General features: G+C 39.4%; 2 protein-coding genes across 3 annotated transcripts in view; both read right to left on the bottom strand.

Annotated features, from left to right (window-relative positions):
* PIR121 (transcription activator) overlaps positions 1-6842 on the bottom strand; it is a 68728-nt gene extending 61886 nt beyond the window's left edge. For both annotated transcript variants that reach the window (XM_089160832.1, XM_089160833.1), the window contains exons 1-4: positions 6487-6842; positions 5692-5764; positions 990-1054; positions 787-864 (exon numbers count right to left, since the gene is read on the bottom strand). In XM_089160832.1, coding sequence (XP_089016958.1) covers positions 787-864; positions 990-1054; positions 5692-5764; positions 6487-6540 — 270 coding nt within the window. In that variant the 5' untranslated portion in view covers positions 6541-6842. The remainder of the gene's footprint in view (positions 1-786; positions 865-989; positions 1055-5691; positions 5765-6486) is intronic.
* Positions 6843-8421: 1579 nt separating this feature from the next.
* On the bottom strand, positions 8422-17720 carry LOC149009848 (chaperonin CPN60-2, mitochondrial-like). Its single transcript, XM_089162270.1, has 18 exons — positions 17503-17720; positions 17376-17400; positions 17138-17269; positions 16325-16484; positions 13591-13766; positions 13357-13452; positions 12872-12976; positions 12620-12706; positions 12419-12508; positions 12251-12331; positions 12099-12167; positions 10365-10442; positions 10164-10259; positions 9954-10053; positions 9767-9870; positions 9143-9248; positions 8958-9036; positions 8422-8867 (listed from the first exon to the last, which is right to left on the bottom strand). The coding sequence occupies exons 1-18, from the start codon at positions 17538-17540 to the stop codon at positions 8765-8767; spliced, it is 1725 nt and encodes a 574-aa protein (XP_089018396.1). The 5' UTR covers positions 17541-17720; the 3' UTR covers positions 8422-8764.
* Positions 17721-22063: the final 4343 nt, after the last annotated feature.

The raw sequence follows: 22063 nt of genomic DNA on the forward strand, positions 1-22063 counted from the left end.
TATTTATTACAAATTACTAATATTTGTTCTTGCTTCAAAGCTGCATTTTGCATATATCCTAAGAAATTCCATAAGATCTATACATTTCTTAAGCAATTCTATATATATATTTCCCTCTCCGATAAGATACGAACTCTTAAATCACCTCCCTGATATGATAACTGATACCAATACTTTAAACCTACAACCCTTGTAGCCAAAGGGGCATATCACCACAGTATTTGACCCTTCTCGCCAAAGCATCCCAAAGAAGATGACAACTCCAAAAGTCACCACCTCCACATCCCTTGCACATAGTAGACATTTAGTTGCTCAAGAAATATTTATATTTAACAGCTTGCCAGTTATGAATACTGAACCAGTTTGCCCCATATCTTGTTAAGTGGAGGTACCAGTTCACCTCTAGAAACAAGTGACTAGTAGAATAACTTAGCTGTAAAAGCACCAATGGACCGTTTGGTTCACGCCCACACCTTTAAAAGGAGATTCTTTGAGAAGGTGGCCAAGAACCTGTTCACTTCTTATATCTTTTCAATTGAACTTCCTCAAAAGATAAGATGTTCTATTCTCTTGGTATGGACCAACTTCAAATATGAATGTAGCACCTTTTGTTAGCACAAGATGATACAGATGTTGCCATAGGAAACATATGTATATCAAGGAAAAAAAGAAGAGATGGGAGAACAAAGCTAGGTCATCAACAATTAGTAGAAGACGAAGTTCATTATTCACAAAAACAGGAGAGGACTCTAAACTTCAATTTTCAAAATTAAATCAGATTTTGACCTGAGGAAGTGCTTTTACACAACTTCGATAAGTGTAGAGAACGGACGCCATTTCCTTCCCCTCTTGGACAAGAGCATTCTGCAGGCATTTCAGCATAAACTATCAAATAATGAATCCAGGAACTAATATTATCAAACACACACATCACAACTTACTTATAATAAAACAGTTAGTAAATGTAACAGACTTATATAAACTTTTACCAGCTGATTGACAGCTTTAGTGTCCTCCACTAGAGACAAACGATAAGCAGAAACATCACTATACTCTACAAAATGAAATTTTGTGTCAGGTACAATATATGATGGATGGACAGAATCAAGATATAAAAAGAATACACAGAAACATGCACATTTAGCTTACCAAATACAATTTAACAATTCTAAGTTACCGAAAAAAAAAACATTAATTATCAAATGACAAGTGAAAACAATATGGTGGTCTGAAAATAACTCATTATTTGAACTTGAAATGCAGTACCAGAAGCTAGAAGCAATCAGATGCAATCTTCTCAGACAATCTACCTGGGAAACTAGCCGATACAAAATCTGCAGTCCTGGTAAGCCATCGAGCAAATTGGGCTTATCCTTAACTCTACCTCAGGAGCAACAAGGAGCCTAGCCAAGACCAGTTCCCTGTGAAGAATGTGCATTCCCCAGTTGGATTTCAGTATCAAACCAAATGCCTGTGGATTTCTCTGAACTAGTCACTGGACTTCAACTGGAGGTCCAAGTAATGTAATAAACAATTTCTTTGGTGTTGAGAACACAAATTATCAGATATCCCTCGTCAAGTTGGATGGGGCCATGATGACTGGGCACATTTTACAAAGCTGTGGGAGTTTGGGTTTATATAAACTGGAGATATAGAGGCCCGAAGTCCCAATGACCCCACCTACCAGAGATGAGACACAAAGAAACCCCCCCCCTTTTAATGACCATGCTTAAGAACTCAATCTCAGTGGCCAACTCAATGGTCCAAAAACCGAGTTTCGGTAATATTTTTGCCTGCCAACTCATTCAGTCATTTCAAGGGGTTTTAAATCCAGTTTGGATCTAAAACTTGATATACAAGCATTCGGGCCTTGGACACAATGGTAATTGGTAACATCAGAGTCCACATACAAGTCTGACTTTAGAGTTTAGACCATACCTTGTAAACCCAACAACGTAAATATCCTATGGTACATATATTTCATAATAGAAATTAGAAAGCAATCAAATCATACTTGTGATGTGAAACAAATTCCATAACCATTGGAAATCAGAATAATGTAAAGTCTTCAAGATTAACATGGCTCACATAAAATCACAAGCTCTCTTAAGTCTCACTTATACAAGAAATACTGAAGTTTTTAACCATATCATACATCAGTCCAACGTTCAAATTAATTTAGAAAAAAAGAAGAGTAAAATACAACCTACATTATAAACATTTTAAAGCAAGGTGTCCTGTATATATATCAAGTATGTTTGCCATTCCTTTTACTACCAAACACACACACACAAACACACACAAAAATCAATTCTGAACATCACAATTAATCCTATATCTTTAAAAAAAAAAAATCTGACAAAGTTCTTTGACAAATATAATTTCACACCCAACAAACATGTTCAGAATCAGAACAAATTTTTCTGAAAAGAAAAAAAAGTAGATTTGGGAGAAAATAGACTAACATGGATTGGATTTGCTTGAATCGAATTTGTTTTTTTTGTAAATGTTACATAAAGCAAGTATCATATTCCAGCTGCTCCAGAAAAATTTTTGACAAAATTGAGCTAAGGTGGCAGTTTGAGAGTTTCCAGCAGCCAAAATCACCGAGTCACCAACACCACCAAGACTAACAAGTTCTGTCAAGATCTCTTTGGTCTCGGTTGAGAACTTACATGGAGGGGACCCTCTTGGACCCTCTTGGATTAGAAGTAGAGTTGGTTTTGGAAAACCACAACTACAACTCCAACTTCAACTCCAGTTCTCTTTCTCAAATTCCTATAAAAGCTGCGAGGTGGAACCTCATGCAGTAGAATAACAAGGAACATTCTCTCTTTCTGAAATTTCTGAAGCCAATTCTACAAGATAGAGACTTGGGTTTTGGTGTAAGGTGGTGTAGCATCAACTACGTGACCTACGAAAATAAGAAAGCTGAGAGTGATCTTGTTACTTAGTGATCCACTTTGTTGTTAGGTGAGTAGGTAGCCAAGATAGTTGCTTTCTACTTGATGGTTTGATAACCTCCAGTATTTTCTAGAGAAGATTATTATTATTATAGAAAAAGAATTTGGACAAGGTCCTATCATTTTTCCCTTTCACCTTAAGAGGGTTTTCCCACCTAAAACTGGTGTATTCTTTAGGGGTTATATTTATGGTAATCATTGAGGAGCTCCATTAACTTGCACACAAGCATTACACAGACTGATTTTCAACAATCTTGACATTTTATAATGTGGGTTGGACTGAGATATTGAACTTTTTTAATGCATATGTGGTGTTGTCATGGTCCAACCAAAAAATTAAAATATTACAGAGATCTTAGTGAGTTCTGGCATATTGGTTATAACATGCCTCCCCCCCCCCCCCCGATGAAGCCCCAAAAAAATGCCGGATCATAAGGAAAAATACAGCTACAGACATTTGGAATAGTGCCACCAGCACATTTGATGGAGTAGGATACTCAGCCAAAGTCAAAATATAGCACCTACTTCAATAAATCTTCCATGTGCGATAAGGAGACATGTCCTTTTCTGATTATTACAGCAAAATGATAGGCCTTTGGAAACAGTATGACTGCTAGAAAGACCTTCAGTTAACCAACATAAAGGATGAAACATATGTACGTCAACCCTTCAGAAAAAGGAAGGGAAAAAGAAAAGAAGAAGAAAATATATACATACTTGGAAGATAACACTGAACAAGAGTCAATTTCTGTTCAGATCTTGTGCAAAGTTCCTCTCCCATCTCTAGACAAAGTTTGTGGGTATTTGCATAGTGAAGAAACTGACCAGGTAGATAAGGAAGATGGGAAGACGTCTTCCTTATAGAAAGAAGATATGGAATGGACGGGAACAGGCCTAGGTGGGGGCCATGGAGCAGAGAACACAGGCTCAGGTGTGTGCCTAGTGGTCAATCTAGGCCAAGGATGAAAATTTCAGTGCAACAAAGATTTCAACAGCCAAAAAACAAATTTTGGTTGAAACTGGTAGAAACTAAGTTAAAAACATTTTTTTTTATGGGGTAAAAGTCAACATGCAATTGGCTGATCAGTTCTTGTCGAAACCACTAAAACTGGGTTGGTCGAAATTTGTTGGAATTGGCCAGAACTTGATGTTCATTGGTCGAACAATCAAAATATCTGCAATATTGTTCTGGTATTTTTTGGACTATATGACCATCTTGTGTCGGACTTCAGGGAAACTCAGATTTGCTTCTATGACCTGGGCACACTAAAGAAACATGTCAGGTTCTTCATTGTTGGCCCCCAGTTTATTTCCCCAGGAGGTTCCAGAGGTTGCAGAACAAATGGAGCCGGACCACTTTTTTCTTGCACTGATTCATTTGGGACTTCTCCTGTCTTAGATGGAATCTCATCTGGATGGCTCCGGCCTCAACAAAGAAGACTTGGGAGCATTCCATCGTATTATGGCTCAGCTCCGTAGTTCTGACTTACTACTGTTTTGGGCTTAAAGTAATCCCCCAATACGGTTCGAGGCAGACTTATACATATCAGAATTGCACATTATCAATATGATACATACCAATACGTCTCCTTATTTATTTTTTATTTTTTTGTTAACTAACATGTACCAAATTATATCATAATGTATAGACTGTTATGATACTATGTGATCAATACACTTCGATACTATCAATATATTAAGTATAGGATTCACTGGGTGCACTAATAAGTATCAGCCAATACAGCTTGACAAATCAAATTTTCAGACATATCAACTCTAGTGATAGGTTCCATAAAAAAACCCTTTTCATGTACAGATTCAATACAACACCTGTTCTACCTGGAAAATGAGGGAAAACTCTCAACAAGAAGTCCGAAATCTTCCATTAAATATTGGTTTTTCACACTTTTGAACCAAAAACTGATCAAAGATCTCTGGAACATCATCTAATACTCTTCATGGCTACAAACCATCACAGTATGTAAGAAACCTCATCTTTTATAACAATATCAATTTTGGTGCACTTGTTTGAATTGGTTATACATTATTCTTCTTCTTGCTGTTTATGTATGATACTTGTTATATATTGTTTTACTTGGCAGTGTTTTTAGTTTTCATAAATTTTTTGAGCATCGCTATGCATTTTTGCACCATTTAATACATATCTTCAATACAATACAATACATCTCTTGAAATCACCTAAACAGTATGCGATGCGACATGATCATCAATCATGTCAATTTATATCCTTCACATAGCTGGCTCAACTGCTTCTTCTTCCTGGGTTTATTGATTATGGTGCAACAGCCATGTTATCAGTATCAACTATCATGGTATGTCATACTGCTTTGACTCCTATTCTATCTGCTCAGGTACAGATTAAGTATAGTGGTTGACATGTTTTTCTACCTTTATTTAAGGAAAGAGAATATACAAGTTGTATGGCTCGTCCTTATATGCTGATTTCTACATGTTCCAAGTTTTGCCACCAACTCATATCACTAAATCCTTGAACTGCAGTGTCACATTTTTCCTCCAATTAGCATTTATATGCAAAATTATCAACAGCACTCAGGTTCCTGAAACTTTTGATTCATGGATTATACATCCCAAGCTCCTGGAAGGGGTGTTTGTAAACGCTGAGTGGAGTGGTGAATTCAATTGTTGGTAGTTGAAGGCTTGAATGGCCTAATTCATACATTTTTAAGTAGACAATGGTAAAGCATACCTATTGGGCTGTTTGTGTACGATCTGTCAGCTGATAGTAGAACTCCAAGTCCTTGCACCTCAGGTTGGTCATCCTACACAGGATAGTCTCAAAATAAATTATCTTCAAGAAAGCGTATGTTTCCAAATAAATTATTCCCAGGATGACAAATGAGTGTAAATTGATAAAAATACATAAAAAAAAAATTATGCAGTGAAATACAACTAAGATACGTGAATACTGCATGTTTGTTTACAACGTGAACGCACTTGTGGTATATTACACAATGATTTTATCATATGGCAAAACGTAGTGCCATGATCAGTAGCAAACCCAGGACAGGATTTTCAATCCACACTCAGCTCACAGTTGGTGAAGTGTCCTCCAAAACCGACACCTCCCCACTGTCCATTTGACATGCAGATAATGGCCATATTATAATGTACTTTGGGCTTCTTTTGGTGGCCTAAAAATATCAGAACCCCAAACACTCATTCAGAAGTAAAATAAGTTTTGTGGTATTGATCTGTAATGTATATAAAAGCTGGAAACTCCTTTGGACATACAAACTAATGTAAGTTCTTAAAAGACGGGGAGGAAGTCAGCCCCCCAAAAAAAACTAAGTACCATTCTTTTTATGTTACATAAATTATAGTTTCAATGTAACTCAAACAATTTGCGACAATCTAAGTTCTAATGTCACACTTTCTGACTGGACGAAAACAATGTCAATCATGGAGAACCCTATACTATTAAGTAAAAATAACAAAACGTAATCCCACCAACATAAAGGAGATGCAGAGAATGTGTCCATACCTCTAGAGAAAACGTTGACAAAGCTGCAATGGCTTCATCAACAGGCACAGCCATGGATATTTCCGAATAGCCCGAAACTCAATCTCCCAATAAACCAATAAATTCAGCTTAAATGCTAACAAGCTTTCTCAGATCATGAGCCAGTAACAAATTTACGCAGTTCTTAAAAATGAAAGCGCATTTAAATGAAAATTCGACAGACGAGAATGTTCGAATCTGAAAGCGAGATCACATTCGCCAACAATATCAGTTGCGGACACTGAGCGATTTCTTCGGAGATGTGTCTCTTCCACTCTACTCCGAGTCCGACGCCGAGTCTCTGAACTCTCAACTCTGGACTAATTTCGTCGAATCGAAACCCCGAAGACTCGTTGAGCGGTGATCATAACTTTTAGGGCATATATTGTCAATAAATTTACGAAGATGCCATCGTTGATAGATGAACCTGATTGAGCGTTTCTAGCCATCTGATCTAGCAATTGTATTTTTTGTGGGTCCTACTTACCTCACATATATGCAAGTCAAACTTCAAGATCGTGTCCGTCGGTTCAGTTTATTTACGGAAATGCCCTTCAGATGCGTTTTCTGTTTTCGTTAGTGGTCTTTGATTGTCATGGTGGAGTAGTTATCGGGGAAAGCGGAATCATGACGAGTCTGGAAAATTAAAAAGAAGCCAAAGGGCGGCAACAACTCCTCAATCATGCTTCCACAGAATTGTTTTTTAAATGCTGTCTTCTTTTTGGTTTGCTTTGGAGTCAAGTGAACCACCAGTTTCAACCAAAAAGGACAAATGAGCCACCGGTTCCTTTAAACCCAAGAGACCGTCAAGTAATTTTTCTGGGATGTTTATAATGGTATCAAAGCAAAAAGATGTTCCATTGATCGAGGCAATCACCTTTAAGATTCAATCGGGTGTGTATTGTAGATTAGGTCAGCCTAGTATAAAGGTGTCAATTGTGTATCGAAACAGTTTAACCGTACTGAACTACGCCATCTAAAACCAACCGTATCACACCGTTTAAAATTTCGATACGGTACATACCGAAACCGAATTTCTTAGATACAGTTCCGGCTTTAGGTACTCATACCGTCAGTATATATCGAAACCGTACCGAATTGGCATAGTACCAAATTAAGAGATATAAATGTAATTTTACAATGAAAACATTTTACCTTTATCCTAGCCATAATTCCCTATTTCAGCTTTTTGTTTCATCCATCACTCCTCTTTTTAGATTTATTTGTTTTTGTCTCTATTAATTAGATTTACTTGCTTTGTCTTTGTTAATATCAAATTCTATCGATTGTTTGGTCGCAATTTTATTAGGATCTTAATGTTTAATAACAAAAGTGGCATGGGTTTATTTGTACCAAAAGTGTATTGCATTAAATACCGTATTTAAACCGTCTTTCCGTCCCGATTTATTATCGGAACCATACCGTACCATATAAATTATCCCTTTGGTAGCTACAGATGCAGATCTGTTCTAGTGGTTGAAACCAACACATCTTAGTGAATATGTCATGGGTTTGAATCTCGATGAGGCATATTAATATCTCCATTCCCCGACTTAATAAAGCCCCTTTGTAAAAAAAAAAAAAAAAATCCAGGACTCCAACAATGAACTTATTCCCACCTGAAAAATTTTTATTAGGTCAATTTCTGACAAATAAATAGATCATCAATTTCCCTCTAAATGAAAGACACATATTCAAGAGTGAACTTATTCCCACCTGTCTGACAAAGAAATGGATCATCAATTTCCCTCTAAATGAAAAACACAAATCCAACAGTCACATCTATCACATCTAAAGATTGATGAAAGATTTAACAAAAAAAAAACCTTTCTAGTTTGATTTATTTATAAGTTATAACCTATCCTCCATCAAGAGAGAAATGAATGATCCACTCAAAAATCCCCCACCCTATTTCAATTATAATTTATCGTAAATGTACGAATTTTCACCAATACCCTGCATAAATTTATATATCCTGTTTAATCATTGAAACTTAGCAATGCAATGTGGGCAAATGAAGAAGATTTCTTACAACAAAAAATTATCCTCCATTCCAAACTACAGCTTGAACAAAACTTCCTACAATTGTCTTCAATCTCAAATACGATTTACGTGACAGTATAACACTTTGTGTCTCTAACAACGAAATACCTAACAAATTTGGGTTGACTACAGATTGAAAAACAACAGCTAACTATTCCCAAAGAATATCGCTTACACCAACAATCTAATTCGCAACTCATCACAGTGGCAAAGAGCATCAGTAGTCCATGTCATCCATGCCGCCACCCATAGCTGGAACTTTCTCATCCTTTGGGAGCTCTACAACCACGGATTCAGTAGTGGTCATCAAGGAGGAGACACTGCACAGATCAACCCAGTAGATCAGCAACGAAATAATGTAAAATGAAAAGGCTAAGAAATCCATCAGGGAGTTAACGTAAACGGCGTACCTGGCAGCATCAACCAGTGCAGTTCTGATAACTTTCAATGGGTCAATGATTCCAGCTTTAACCATGTCCACGTATTCACCTAGTCGTTTGAAGATACAAAAGATGTGAGGAATTCTCACACTGCTCTGATGAAAATATGAATAGACACATATTAGTCATAAAAACACAAGAAAGAGCTCTCAAACCTTTGGCTGCATCATATCCAAGATGAGGATTATTCTGCTCCAGTAGCTTGCCCACAACTACAGCCCCCTCAACCCCAGCATTGGAAGCAATTGCGTAAACAGGTGTCTGCATGGTCACAGTAAAGTCCACATACAACACAATGAAATACCTGATGCTCCTCAAAAATTACAGTGAGACATGGACTCAGTGTTTGATCCAAAAAACAAGGTGACTCTGAGAAAAGCCTTTGTCACTCACAAATGCAGTTATAGAACCGATGCCCTTAAGCAACCAAACCACTAAAGCACCCACAGGTTTTGAAAGCACTTCCCTATTTGGCCCATGCTGGTGCAAGGCCAGTGAATTAGGTAACATTCTCCATGTGATATTTATCAGTAGCAAAACAATCACCCCATTCACAAGTGAAATGATTTAGGGGTGTTTTCATCAACTACCCCACTCCATGACTTGCATAAATTTCCCCCAACACCCTCTTTCTCCCTAGTGACTTGACCTGGTGATATAATTACTTATTAAAAAAAAAGTTCTCTTCTTGTAAGCCCAAAAAAGTCTTTCCACCATAAGGATGGTGATTTGATGGTTACTTTGTCTAACAGGTGGAGCTTAAGGGCAAAGACTCGTACCTTTAGTGCATTCTGAATAATCTGAACACCAATCTTCTGGTCAAAATTGGCAGTTGGCAACTTATCTAGTTCCTTGGATGCATAAAGAAGTGCAACCCCACCACCTGTGGATGGCCGGTTCATTGCTTAACAAAATCACCAAGTAATTATGAGACAGAAAACTAATGTCAATATAATAAAGGAATACCTGGTAAAATTCCCTCTTCCACTGCAGCCTTTGTGGCATTTAATGCATCGTTAACCCTATCCTTCTTCTCACCTACTTCAGCTTCACTAGCACCTCCTATCTGTTCAAATAATAGTTCATTATGATCAGAAAACTTGGAACACATGGGTAAACGACACATAAAACCCCTGTGAGCTTCAGTTCATAAAAATTAGGAACCCATTAACAGACCTTCAAAACTGCAACACCACCAGAAAGCTTCGCAAGTCTTTCTTGCAGCTTCTCCTTCTCATAATCAGAAGTGCTCACTTCAATTGCCGATCTCAACTGTCAGAGTAGCAGATTGTAAATCAAAATGGAATTTATCATTTTTACCGTTTTCATACAATGCACCAAGAAAACATTTCAGCTTAACCAAGGAGTGAAATAAACCTCTGCACATCTTTCCTCAATGGCTTTCTTATCACCAGCCCCATCCAGAACGACAGTGTCATCCTTAGATACGGTCACCTACAAATTCACTAACAAATAAATAATACGGCAAACAGAACCAAACAAAATCCGAGAGAAAAAGGAAACATTAGCACCAGAAGGAACCAAGAAGATATCTAGAAACAGCAAAACATTTGGGACTTCCACACCCCATGAGAAAAACCCGACTCCCCAGGTAAGGTAGGACATTTGATTCCAGAATGAGTTCTGAACCAACCACTGGCAATTCATCATCTCTGTACTAACTAGCACCTTCACAAAAAAATAAGAAAGGGGAAGGAGGAGTTGTTTTCCCTTCAGTTACACGTTCTAATGTTAACCATATAACATGTTACCCAACATATTCCATACCTTATATGTTGAACTAACTTGTGAATGCATGTACATGAAGAAAATAAAGATAAATTGCACATATGTAAATAAATAATTAAGAGTTTTTTTACATGGTACCCACTATTATTGGGGTGCAACTAGGGACCACCGACAATGATGCTGTAAATTACATGGCACCCACTTGAAAAATTACAAGTTATCCACAGTTAAAGTTTTGTTGTTCAATGGCTGGTAAAATTACCTACATGCCCTTAACCCCATTCAAGTCATTTAAAATGATCCCACCCAACCCTTAGGTGGGTGAAGGGATTCCCTTCACCCATCTTCTACCAACATCTGCTGTTAAGATACAAGCCGCGTTCCGAGGCTATTGGGTTAGTCATTGCTCTTTTTCTTCCTCTGTTTTCTTCATCTGTTCTTGAACTTTATATGCTAAGTTCTTCATTTTGTTTCTGTGTTATAAACTTATATTATGGGGAAAAAAAAAGAGGGTTTGCTCTAAATTTCCGAAAGAAGAGCTGCTGGGTAGAAATGGATCTTTAAGAACATAAAATAGGATCCATGGAGTCTGGATTTGTTCGTTCCCTGCAGGATTTGGTGATGATGGTGAAGTTGAGCTTTTTGAAATCCAGCGCCGCTCCACTTTTCTCTTTCTGCTTTTTCAGAGAGTAATAATAACCCGCCTTTCCGCTTGAATTTTTCCAAACTCCGTCGCAATTTGCACTTTTTCTTTCTTTGGTAAGTAATGATAACATGCTCTCTATACTTAAATGGGCTTCTACTCTCTTTTGGCCCCAACTTCGTTTAGCTCTTTTGTATATTAACTAAATAAAGCAGTTTCACTTTGATATGGATAATCCAGTCCATGCTCAGAGCATCTTAAAATTCATATCCACCAGAAAGTGAAAAATCTGGGATGGCATTTATTTGGTCCATAGGGAAGCATTAGAAATCTTATCAGAAATCAAATCCTTAAGGGTGGTAGAGTCCCAAGTACTATCTGGGCTTTGTTAATGCTGCAAAATGGTAAGATGGATTCCCTGGTAATGCCTCTGGTTAGAGTTATCTCTTGCCGTGTTGATCTTGACTACTTCATGTAAGAATCGTTTTCGCTGAAAAAATCTTCTCTCTAGCTGGGTTGGGTGGGATCATTTTAAATGATAAATGGGGGTAAGGGCATTTAGGTAATTTTTTAACAACAAAACTTAATCATGGGTTAAGTTGTGGGTGACTTGTAATTTTTCAAGTGGGTGGTAACTAGTTTCACCCCAAAAATAATAGGTGCCGTATAAAGAACTCTATAATTAAACAGTTCCTAAAGTTAAGGATGACCCAACTCACCTTTTTACACGAGCCAAGCATATCAAAGTCAACCTTTTCAAGGTCCAGGCCAAGCTCCTCAGTTACTACCTACAACACATCAGGAGAATGACTCAACAAAGGGGTCTTGCTGTAGCTGAGGTCAAAATTCACCTTGAGTTTAGTGAACATACTTGACCACCAGTGAGAATGGCAAGATCTTGCAGGCTAGCCTTCCTGTTTTCTCCAAAACCAGGAGCTTTAATGGCACACACCTATATAATTGGATAAACTAATGAGTGATACATTATACCAAGAAAATAAACAAAAAACTGTATCATGTTCTTCTCAAACAGTCATACCTTGATTCCAGCACGGAGCTTATTTAAAATGAGAGTGGCCAATGCTTCACTTTCTATATCTTCAGCAACAATTAACAATGGCCTTTGCCTCTGAAACAACCGAGAGTAGTGCCAAATAAACTAATAACACCCTATCCAGATACCCAAATATTACTGTAGCAAACCACAGAGAATGCAATCAAAGCCAAAAGAAATGCTTACCTTCAAAGCCATCTCAAGCACTCTAACCACAGCATTTATGCTTGAAATTTTCTTGTCATATATTAAGATGAGAGGAGCATCTAATTCCTGATAACAGATATAGAATAAGTCTTGTTTCATGCAGTGTCCAATGAACACAAACAGACAACTGGTTTCTTAAACAATAAACATTAGACGCAAGACTAAACACACAAATACTCCATTACAGTGCAATAAATTGGAGACTCCACAATTAGATGCCAACAGACTTACAGATTTTTGGTTCTTTTGGTTGGTGACGAAATATGGAGATATATAACCTCTATCCAATTTCATTCCTTCAACAACTTCCAGTTCATTAAATAGTGTTCTGCCATCCTGCAAAAGATTGATGGTAAGTCAGATATACAGCAGTAAGAATAATGGGGAATATAGCATCCCAACATCACAATTAAAAACTCAGAAGGAAAGAAAGGGGAAAAAATTCATGAGAATAAAACGGGCACAGAGTTTTGCACTTCATTATTCTTCCCCCCCCCCCCCCCCCAAAAAAAAAAAAAAAGAAAGAAAAGCTAATAGGACAAAAAAACAACCCCATCATGAAAACAGATATCATGATGATGAAAACGAGGGACAAGGCATATAAAACAACGACAAGATGAATGAACACTAACAGTTTAAAAAAAGCAGGAAAAGACAGTCAAGAGCTTCCATGTTCCAAAAGCCGCATGCAAAAAAGAGAGAATCAGACAACTTACAGAAATGGTGATGACTCCCTCTTTGCCAACTTTCTCCATAGCTTTTGCTATGAGCTCACCAATCTCTCTCTCTCCATTTGCCGATATTGTGCCAACCTTTTCCCAAACAGAATAAAATCAGCTGTTAAGTAAACCAAAAACCAACGTACTACATAACTTGAAGCCCTTTAACAGTTTGTTACCACCCTTCACTTCCAACAACTATTGCAAACAAAAGAGGCAAAGGTAATGTACCTGCGCAATTTCTTCAGATGTGCTAATCATTTTTGCTCTGCTCTTGAGGTTTGTAACAACAGAATCAACTGCCATTGTGATTCCACGGCGCAGGTCCATTGCATTCATTCCAGCTGCAACTGATTTGCAGCCTTCAGAAAATATAGCACGGGTGAGCACTGTGGCACAGGTCGTACCTGCATCAATGACAGAGCTCCACCGAGTTAGCCACACACTTAACCTGGCTTGCCAGATGACAAACCAGATGGGGGTTAGGGAACAGAACCAGCAAGAAATAATGGGTGCAAAATATTTCCCCAAAGTTGGTCAAGGTTGGTTAGGGAAGGGGCAAATTCTGAGAGGTCTATGAGTTATAGGGAGGTAAAGAAGGAACCACAAGATATGTGGGTGAGGGGAAAGCTCACAAATGGTCATACACAGTCTGCCGGATATCAAACCACAATCATGTATTTTGTACCATTCAACCTACTTAATATGTAGGTTACAAGCATATAATTAACAAAAGAAACATATTTCTACAAGGCAACAACTATATAGGACTATTAATAATATAGAATTTGCTGAAACTATTCCTGTGTATCCTTCCCAGATAAAAGATCTACAAAATATCAATCAGAATAAAATCATATCTGGATTCAATCGACAATCTGGGTTCAGGTTTGGGATGGTATAAGGTAGTGCACTGCATCAATTGCCCAAGGAGTGAGAAAAACTTGACTATGAGTTATGTAAAACAAGAGATCGGTAACAAGCAATTCGTATACACAAACATAAACACAATTGAGGCAATGATACAGTGCATATCATAATTAACTTACACAATCTTCTAATAGTCATTAGCAAACATCTCTTTGATGGGATACTGAAAATTGGGTTTCACAATTGAAGTTAGAAAGTCAACAATTATTCCACTGCAATTTAGATTGAACAATGTCATTCAATTTGATCTTGATTTCATTGTCCATAACTGCTTCCACATCCAACCTGTCTTTTAATTGAGAAGCTCTCTATGGATATTACAAAGTTTGGTTTGCAGTTCACATAAATCATCTCTATCTTAGAAGTCAATTTTACTAATCAACCTCCATGATGTACCCTGGTTCAGTCTTGCTGTAGATTTACAGAAAAAGATGGGGGGGGGGGGGGGGTATCAAAATAAAACAAAAACAAACCACTAAGGGCTACTGGGACATCTGAAGGAGGACAGGATACATGGTTCAGAATTATAGATGGAAGATAACATAGACAGTGAGGCAAAATAAGCAGAAGGTGTAGTAATGGTGAAATGGGAAGTAAAAAAATTTGAAGAATCGATAAAAGGAAATATGAAGAAGACATAATCATACAAAGGGGGCAAATTCTGGAAAACCCAACTAGAATAAAGAATAAAGTGGGTTAGGAATAACATAATAAATTTAAATAAATAACATAAAGGGACAAGTGAAAGCTACTAGTGTGGGGCATCGGTGATACCCAATAGAGTCCAATTCAGAGTCTACCTCCAGACAAGGAAACAACAGATGCAAAATGAATTCAAGGACACAACAGGAGGCAAAATGAATTTGAGCAAACAAGGGGGAGATGAATTGGAGGAGTGACAACTCACTGCAGGAAGCTCCATTACCAGACTTTTATTGTTTTTTAATCCAATTATTTGCTTCTTGCTTCTAAACCTCCACCCCCTCCCCTCTATTATTCTCTTCTGGTTATATGTCCCTCATGTTTTTCTTTTGTCGTTTTCCATTTTTTGTTTCATTGTCTTATTCTCACCACTCTCTCACCTCCCTTTATTGTATTGCACATAGTTTTCCCCCACTTCATTTTTTCCAAATCAATGTGACCAATGCAATTAATGAGATAAGGCCCTTTTTTTTTTTTTTTTTTTTTTTTTTGGGGGGGGGGGGGGGTTGGGGGACTAAGGGTACGACAACAGCTGTAGAATCAAAAGGGTAAGATAAGCTTGCTTTCAGTTGGAATTGACATAAAAAGAGAAGGGTTAGATGGAAAGTGAGAAATGGATGGGATGGAGCCAAATTGGTGGACAGTTAAAGGAGGAGATTTTAGAGAGTTATTAGAGTAGTAGGGAAATAGAGAAGAAATCTTGCCTATGACCTGCAGGTTGTCAACCCACAGTCAACAATACCTTTCTATGTCATCTACTCAACATACTGCTTACAAGCATGTAAATACTAAAAGAAAAGACTTCAATAAGGTATACTGGGTCTCTTGATAAATTCAAAATGTGATAAAACTATTCCTTTATGTTCTACCAAAAAGACCACTAAATTTCTGTCTCGACCTGGTTCTTGATGTAGGTTCTCAAACAGGATTGGGTTGGTGCAAGGCAGTGTGTTTGCATTAATAGATGCCCTCAATACAAAATCATTACCTATATTGTCTCACCTAAATGATTTGTTAATTAAAACATCAAGTATAACAAACCAAAAAATTTTCTACTGTACCAATTATATTTTTATTTTATTTTTTTCGTTTCTGAAGGGTTCAGATAAAACTGAAAAAAATGAATAAAGAAGCAAAGGAAGATAAGGGTATAAGTGGTTGAAAAAGATAAAAACTTTAAGGACTTCATATACTTTCATCTGTAAAATCAGCAAGTTGCCATCAAAAAATTGGAAGCAGAATCATGTCAAGCTAACTCAAGAAAAACAAGTATTTCCAATGTGCTCAAAATTTCAATGAAGCAAAACCCCTAACACTGAGATTAGAGCCATACCATCGCCCGCCACATCATTTGTTGCATTTGCTACCTGCTTCACAAGGCTTGCACCCACATTTTTTAGCTTGCACTTGAATTCAATGCTCTTTGCCACAGTAACACCATCCTTCGTCACTTTAGGGGCACCAAAACTTTGTTCAATCACAACATTGCGACCCTTTAAGAGCACAAAATACAAGTTCCTTAAACCATATAAATCAAATGATATATATCTGGGGAGAAGAAGGTTAATGCAAATATGCAATATAAAAATACATTATAAGAGGCAAATTAAGTTTCTGTAACGATCCACTTCAAGTAATTTAATTGTAACATTAAAAGAGGGGAGGAGACTCACGAAAATAGAACACATTAATATTGCCTGAAACGTGATTCTCTTGATCGATCATCAATAAAAGCGAGCATTAGCTTTAAGAAACTTTGAGTTTCCAAATGTCATACACATAATCTACCCCGTTGTCCTCTAGTTTATAATATATGTATTTTTCTATAAATTGCAGAGCAAACTACAGAGTAGAAGGCCTATTAGTGGCTTAGTGCAATGCTTCCCCGTTGTGCCGCTGTGGTGAGTTCAGACCCAAGTGAAATTGAAGAAATTTTATCCATAGCAAGAACAAAGGTCATTCTTATCAGTTTAATAAACAACTGAGTGGGAGTGCAACACTCGACCAACATCTATAGCAACATAAGCAGCAAAGCTACAAGCAAGAACAAAGGTCATTCTTATCAGTTTAATAAACAACTGAGTGGCGAGTGCAACACTCGACCAACATCTATAGCAACATAAGCAGCAAAGCTACAATCCTTTACCTTGGGCCCCATGGTTACGCTAACAGCATCAGAGAGCTCTTCAACACCTCTAAGCATCAAAGCACGAGCATCAACGCCAAACTTAATATCTTTAGCCGCATAGTTTCTGTTCCAACTCAGCCTACTACCAATCTGAGAAGATAACCCAAATCAAATTCAAGTACTAAGATAACAAAATCAAAACTCGAAGACACTAATGAATAAAACCCAACAAGAACACCCACACATCCTTCCTTACCTGCTGACTAACGTTCCTTGCGATCCTGCAGACCCAGCAACAGGAGATTTTTAATAACAGTGAAGAACTATCGAAAGAAAATAGCAGGACCCAGAAAAGGAAGAAAAGAGATGAAAAGAATACTAACCGGAATTTTGAAGCGAGGTTGGTAGCCACGCGATACATGGTTTTTAGTGCTGCAGAGGAGCGAATGACAGTCCAAAATGACAATGGTATCGATATCGACTGAGGGTATCGCTTTGCAGTACGTAGAGTTGCGCGGTTCGGAAATGAATGATGTAAATACAGAGAACGACAGAGCACGAGGCCCTGTACTGAGGTGGATCATGGTTGATTCTAGAAGAGCGAGGAAGAAATGGCCAAGGATAATATAGGGCGGGGAACGAATAACAAGGGCCGCATGAAGGAGGGAGGAGAAACATAAAGATGCTCGAATATGAAATAGAAGAATAAACCATAGATTGACACGCAAATCACAACCACAGATCACCCACCATAAATAGGGGAGGGATTCAGACAAGCATCAGAGGACAAACAAGCTCGGCCGAGCCTAGCTTCTCACCCCAGCGGTAGGGACAGGCAAGAAGGCAAGGGGCACGGGGCAGCAATAACAGGCCGGACATGGGACGAGCCGGGGGGGCAAGCGGGGGAAAACACGTGACAAGCGAGCCGGCGCAAGGGCACAAGAGGAGCTAAACCGTGGGAGGGAGACCCACACCACCAAGGATAGGCGCAAGGGCAAGGAGAAGTCCGGAAGTTAGGCAACATGGAGCCACGCAACGCGGGTGGAGTGGCGATGGCCGAGGCAAGGGAACGCCGCGTTGGGGAGCAAGGCCGATGAGCCGATGGCCGGATGGACGAGCCAAGGAGTTCCTATTGGGGCCCAACACCATGGAGCACAAACAACAACAACCTGAGCCTTCAAACCAAGTGGTGGAAAGGATCGCGCGGGGGCCGGGCATGAGTGAGAGAGAGGAGCAACGGCGGGAGAACCACGATTGGAGGGAATGGGTGGCGGAGGCACCAAGGGTGGAAGGCCAAAGCCTAAGGCATTCGAGGGAACAAGAGATGCCGGGAGGTTGACAACTCCATGGCACATGGAGCGGATCGAGGCACGCGATGGAGGACGAGTCACCAAGATAAGACGGCAACCACCCACGAGACGCAGCCATGGTGGAGACGAAGGACAACGACATGCAAAGAGGACGGCACCAAGAACATGGGAAGACCAAGAAAGAGCTTAAAAACAATTATCCGAGAATGCGCATTCGGCCCGAAGAACATCAAGAGGCAAAGCACACGGGGCGATTCGAGACTACGGAAGGAGTTCTCAACACCATGTTGGAGGTCCCGAGATGACCGAAGAGGAACTCTCTTCGACTTCATGGATGGGCTCCAAAATTGGGCCCGCAAGAGCTACAACGCGAGGTGTACAAGATCTTGCTACGGCTATAGCGGCGGCGGAGTCCTTAATAGAGTTTCGAAGGGACGAGTCTAAGGCCAAGAAGAACAATAATGGCAAAGGTGGGGGAGAGAAGGGGTCAAAGACCGACCACACAAGGGAATGCACAAACAAGTTCTCTTCGAACAAGGAGGGTGGCAAGCAAGAAAAGAAGAAGAAATTCCAGCCCAAAGACAAGTGCTTCCTTTGTGATGGACCACATTGGGCTAGGGATTGCCCAAAACGGAAGGCCCTAAGTGCACTCCTCGAAGACACGGATGAAGAGGAGGTGCACATGGGATCATTGCAGCGGCTTGGTGCTATCAAGGCCAAGGAAGACAAAGCCCCTACATCAACAAAGGGGTTGATGTACGTAGAGGTGCGTATCAATGGCAAAATGGCAAGGGCCATGGTTGATACGGGGGCAACACACAACTTTGTCTCAACGGAGGAGGCAAAGCGTTTGGGGCTCAAAACGAGCAAGGAAAGAGGGAGCCTTAAAGCAGTCAACTCGAAGGCACGCCCTATCGAGGGAGTTGCCAAGGGAGTCGAGATGACAATTGGGGCTTGGAAAAGCACCGTGGACTTGTCGGTCGTGACAATGGACGACTTCGACTTGGTGCTTGGCATGGAATTCTTGACACGGGTCAAGGTCGTACCCATGCCATTCTTAAACAAGGTGTGCATTATGGAGGAAGGAGCACCTTGTATGGTCCCAACGATACAAGGGACTAAGGAGGGGCCGAAGCTTCTTTCGGCCATGCAACTGAAGAAGGGAGCCGAAGAGGGGCAAGTCACACATTTGGCAGCACTCTTGGAAGACAAGGAGGATGTCCCCAAGGCAGCCAGACCTAAGGAGGTTAAGAGAACTCTAGAGGAGTTCAAGGACGTGATGCCCCCTGAGTTGCCCAAAATCCTACAACCAAGGCGAAAAAGGTTGGACGTGGCTAAGTCATGCTTAGACAAAGCCACCAAGAAGATGAAGAAGTGGGCCGACAAGAATAGAAGACTCGCAAACTTCGGAAAAGGGGACGTAGTCATGGTAAAGTTACTACCCCTAAAATTCAAGTCTTCGCGAAAGGTGCGTAAAGGACTAATCCGTCAATATGAAGGGCCGTTCAAAATCGTGAAGAAAGTGGATAAGGTTTCCTACCAACTAGACCTCCCACCAAAGCTCAAGATCCATCCCGCTTCGTGCAAGTATGTTGAAGCCTTACCAAGGAGATGCGGAGGATCCTAGTCGTGGGACTCTACAAGGGCACCTACAAGCATAACAACATCCTATGACAAGGAGGCGGAACATATAATGGCGGACGAGTAATGCGCAAACGTGGGGTGCCTCCGAGTCGAGAGTATTTGGTGAAGTGGAAGGGATTGCCCGAGAGCGAAGCAAGTTGGGAACCAAAACGCATTGTGGGCTCCAAGAACATATAAGGAGGTTCCACGATGAAAACACGACGAGGACGCGACGGAATAGGTGGGGGAGAATGACACAGCCAATTTATCATAGGCCCAATGGTATAATATTCAGGGCCACACATGGGCAGCCCAACTTAGAAATAACACTAATGGGCACACAGCCCACATCTAGAAGGGAGGGAGATTCAGAGGAATCACATCATAAAGATCTTGCTCTAGAAATATCCCAGAAATATCTAGACCCACAGAATATTCCAACCATTAGATCTAGACACTTGACAAATCACAACCATCATGTATCCACCCACCTATAAATAGGGGAGGGATTCATTTGTACAAAGCATCAAGTAAGTGATCAATACAAGTTCTCTCAAGGTTCTCTTTGAGCTCTAAGCTTTCTTCTACTCTCTCTAGCTAGCTTTTAGGCTGACTTAGTGCAAGTAAGTGCTAAGTGCCGGCACGGTTGGCTTAGTCAATAACTAAGGCCGTGACAGAAGACTCTAGAAGCACCTTCCGCTTCCAGGGTTTAGGGTTTTAGGTTCCAAACGTTCCGTAATAAGATTTCAAAAATGGGGTTTGGCTTATAAGATCCGGAAACGATTTCGTTGAGATTTCGTAATGTAACCAAAAAAGGAGGGAAATAACCAGACGGCCGCTGCCAAAGGAGAACCTAAGAACATTGAAAAAATATTTTAAAATTAATTTAAAAACAAGAAAACCTATACTTGTGCAATTGATGTCTAATTTCTATGATAACCTTCCACTAATTACTAAGGAAATGGAACATGATATTCATTTCTGTGAACCATGTTTGGTGCCACTCTCTTGGCAAAAAATCGCTGTGCGTACCTAATTTAATTAATTATAAATTACTGCTCTATTCGTACTTGATACTATCAAAAAAAAAAAATCAAGTATCAATAGGAATCTTCACAATCAAAGCTCACCAGTGAACGGACTCATTATGGCTCAGTGGGGAAACAAACAGATTTAAGGACAAATAACATAAATACTTTTCTTAATGAAAAGCTCAATGAGTTGAGGAAATGACCTGCCACCTAAAAGAAGCCCTCTTTAATTCCCTGGTAGGTTCCTGAATTGAAGAACCATGGTTTGAAGTGTCGGCGGTTTATCATTATGTTGGAGTGGGGCAACACAACACCCCTCCTTCGGACACGAGAGGTCGACAATATATCGCCTATATGTCACCAAATATTGCCAATGTCGCCAATATTGCTTTCTCTCTTGTTTCTTGCATTTTAGTCATAGTCGATAAAGCAGAATTTCTTACAATCCATGAGTTTTCCAAACTTCCAATTTTGCCTAAAAAAACTGACGTGTATCGATTAGGAACATTAGTTTAAGTAAATTTTTTTTTTTTTATTTAATGCTCACAATGGCCTCAAGTTAAACTTCACAATAAAATTCAACCTAAAATGACCCCAAATATGACAACACAAGGCAATTTTTAGAATCTTGAGAAGAACTGACAAAAAATTAAAAATCACTGTCCCCAGCGCTTCTCTCCAGAACAGATCTGATCCGCCGCCTGACCAAGCAATCCCCCGGGAGGATGCTTTCATGAATGCATACACACAAACAATCCTGAGTCTGTAAATTTAACATACGGCCAACCAATCCAAAATCTTAGCATCAACTATGGCTAAAATTGCTACATCACCCTTTCACTTGGCAAAATTTGATGCTGATCCAAACGTAGCTTCATGCCTTCCAAATAGATGAGGTTGAGCTAACAAGAATGAGATTCGCTTACAATTTTCACTCGGTCGATAAATTTTGATTCACCAAGTTGGCCCTATAAGACATA

Source organism: Hakea prostrata, chromosome 7 (genome assembly GCF_041222555.1).
Source record: "Hakea prostrata isolate BN-2017 chromosome 7, UWA_Hpros_2, whole genome shotgun sequence".
NCBI lineage: Eukaryota > Viridiplantae > Streptophyta > Magnoliopsida > Proteales > Proteaceae > Hakea > Hakea prostrata.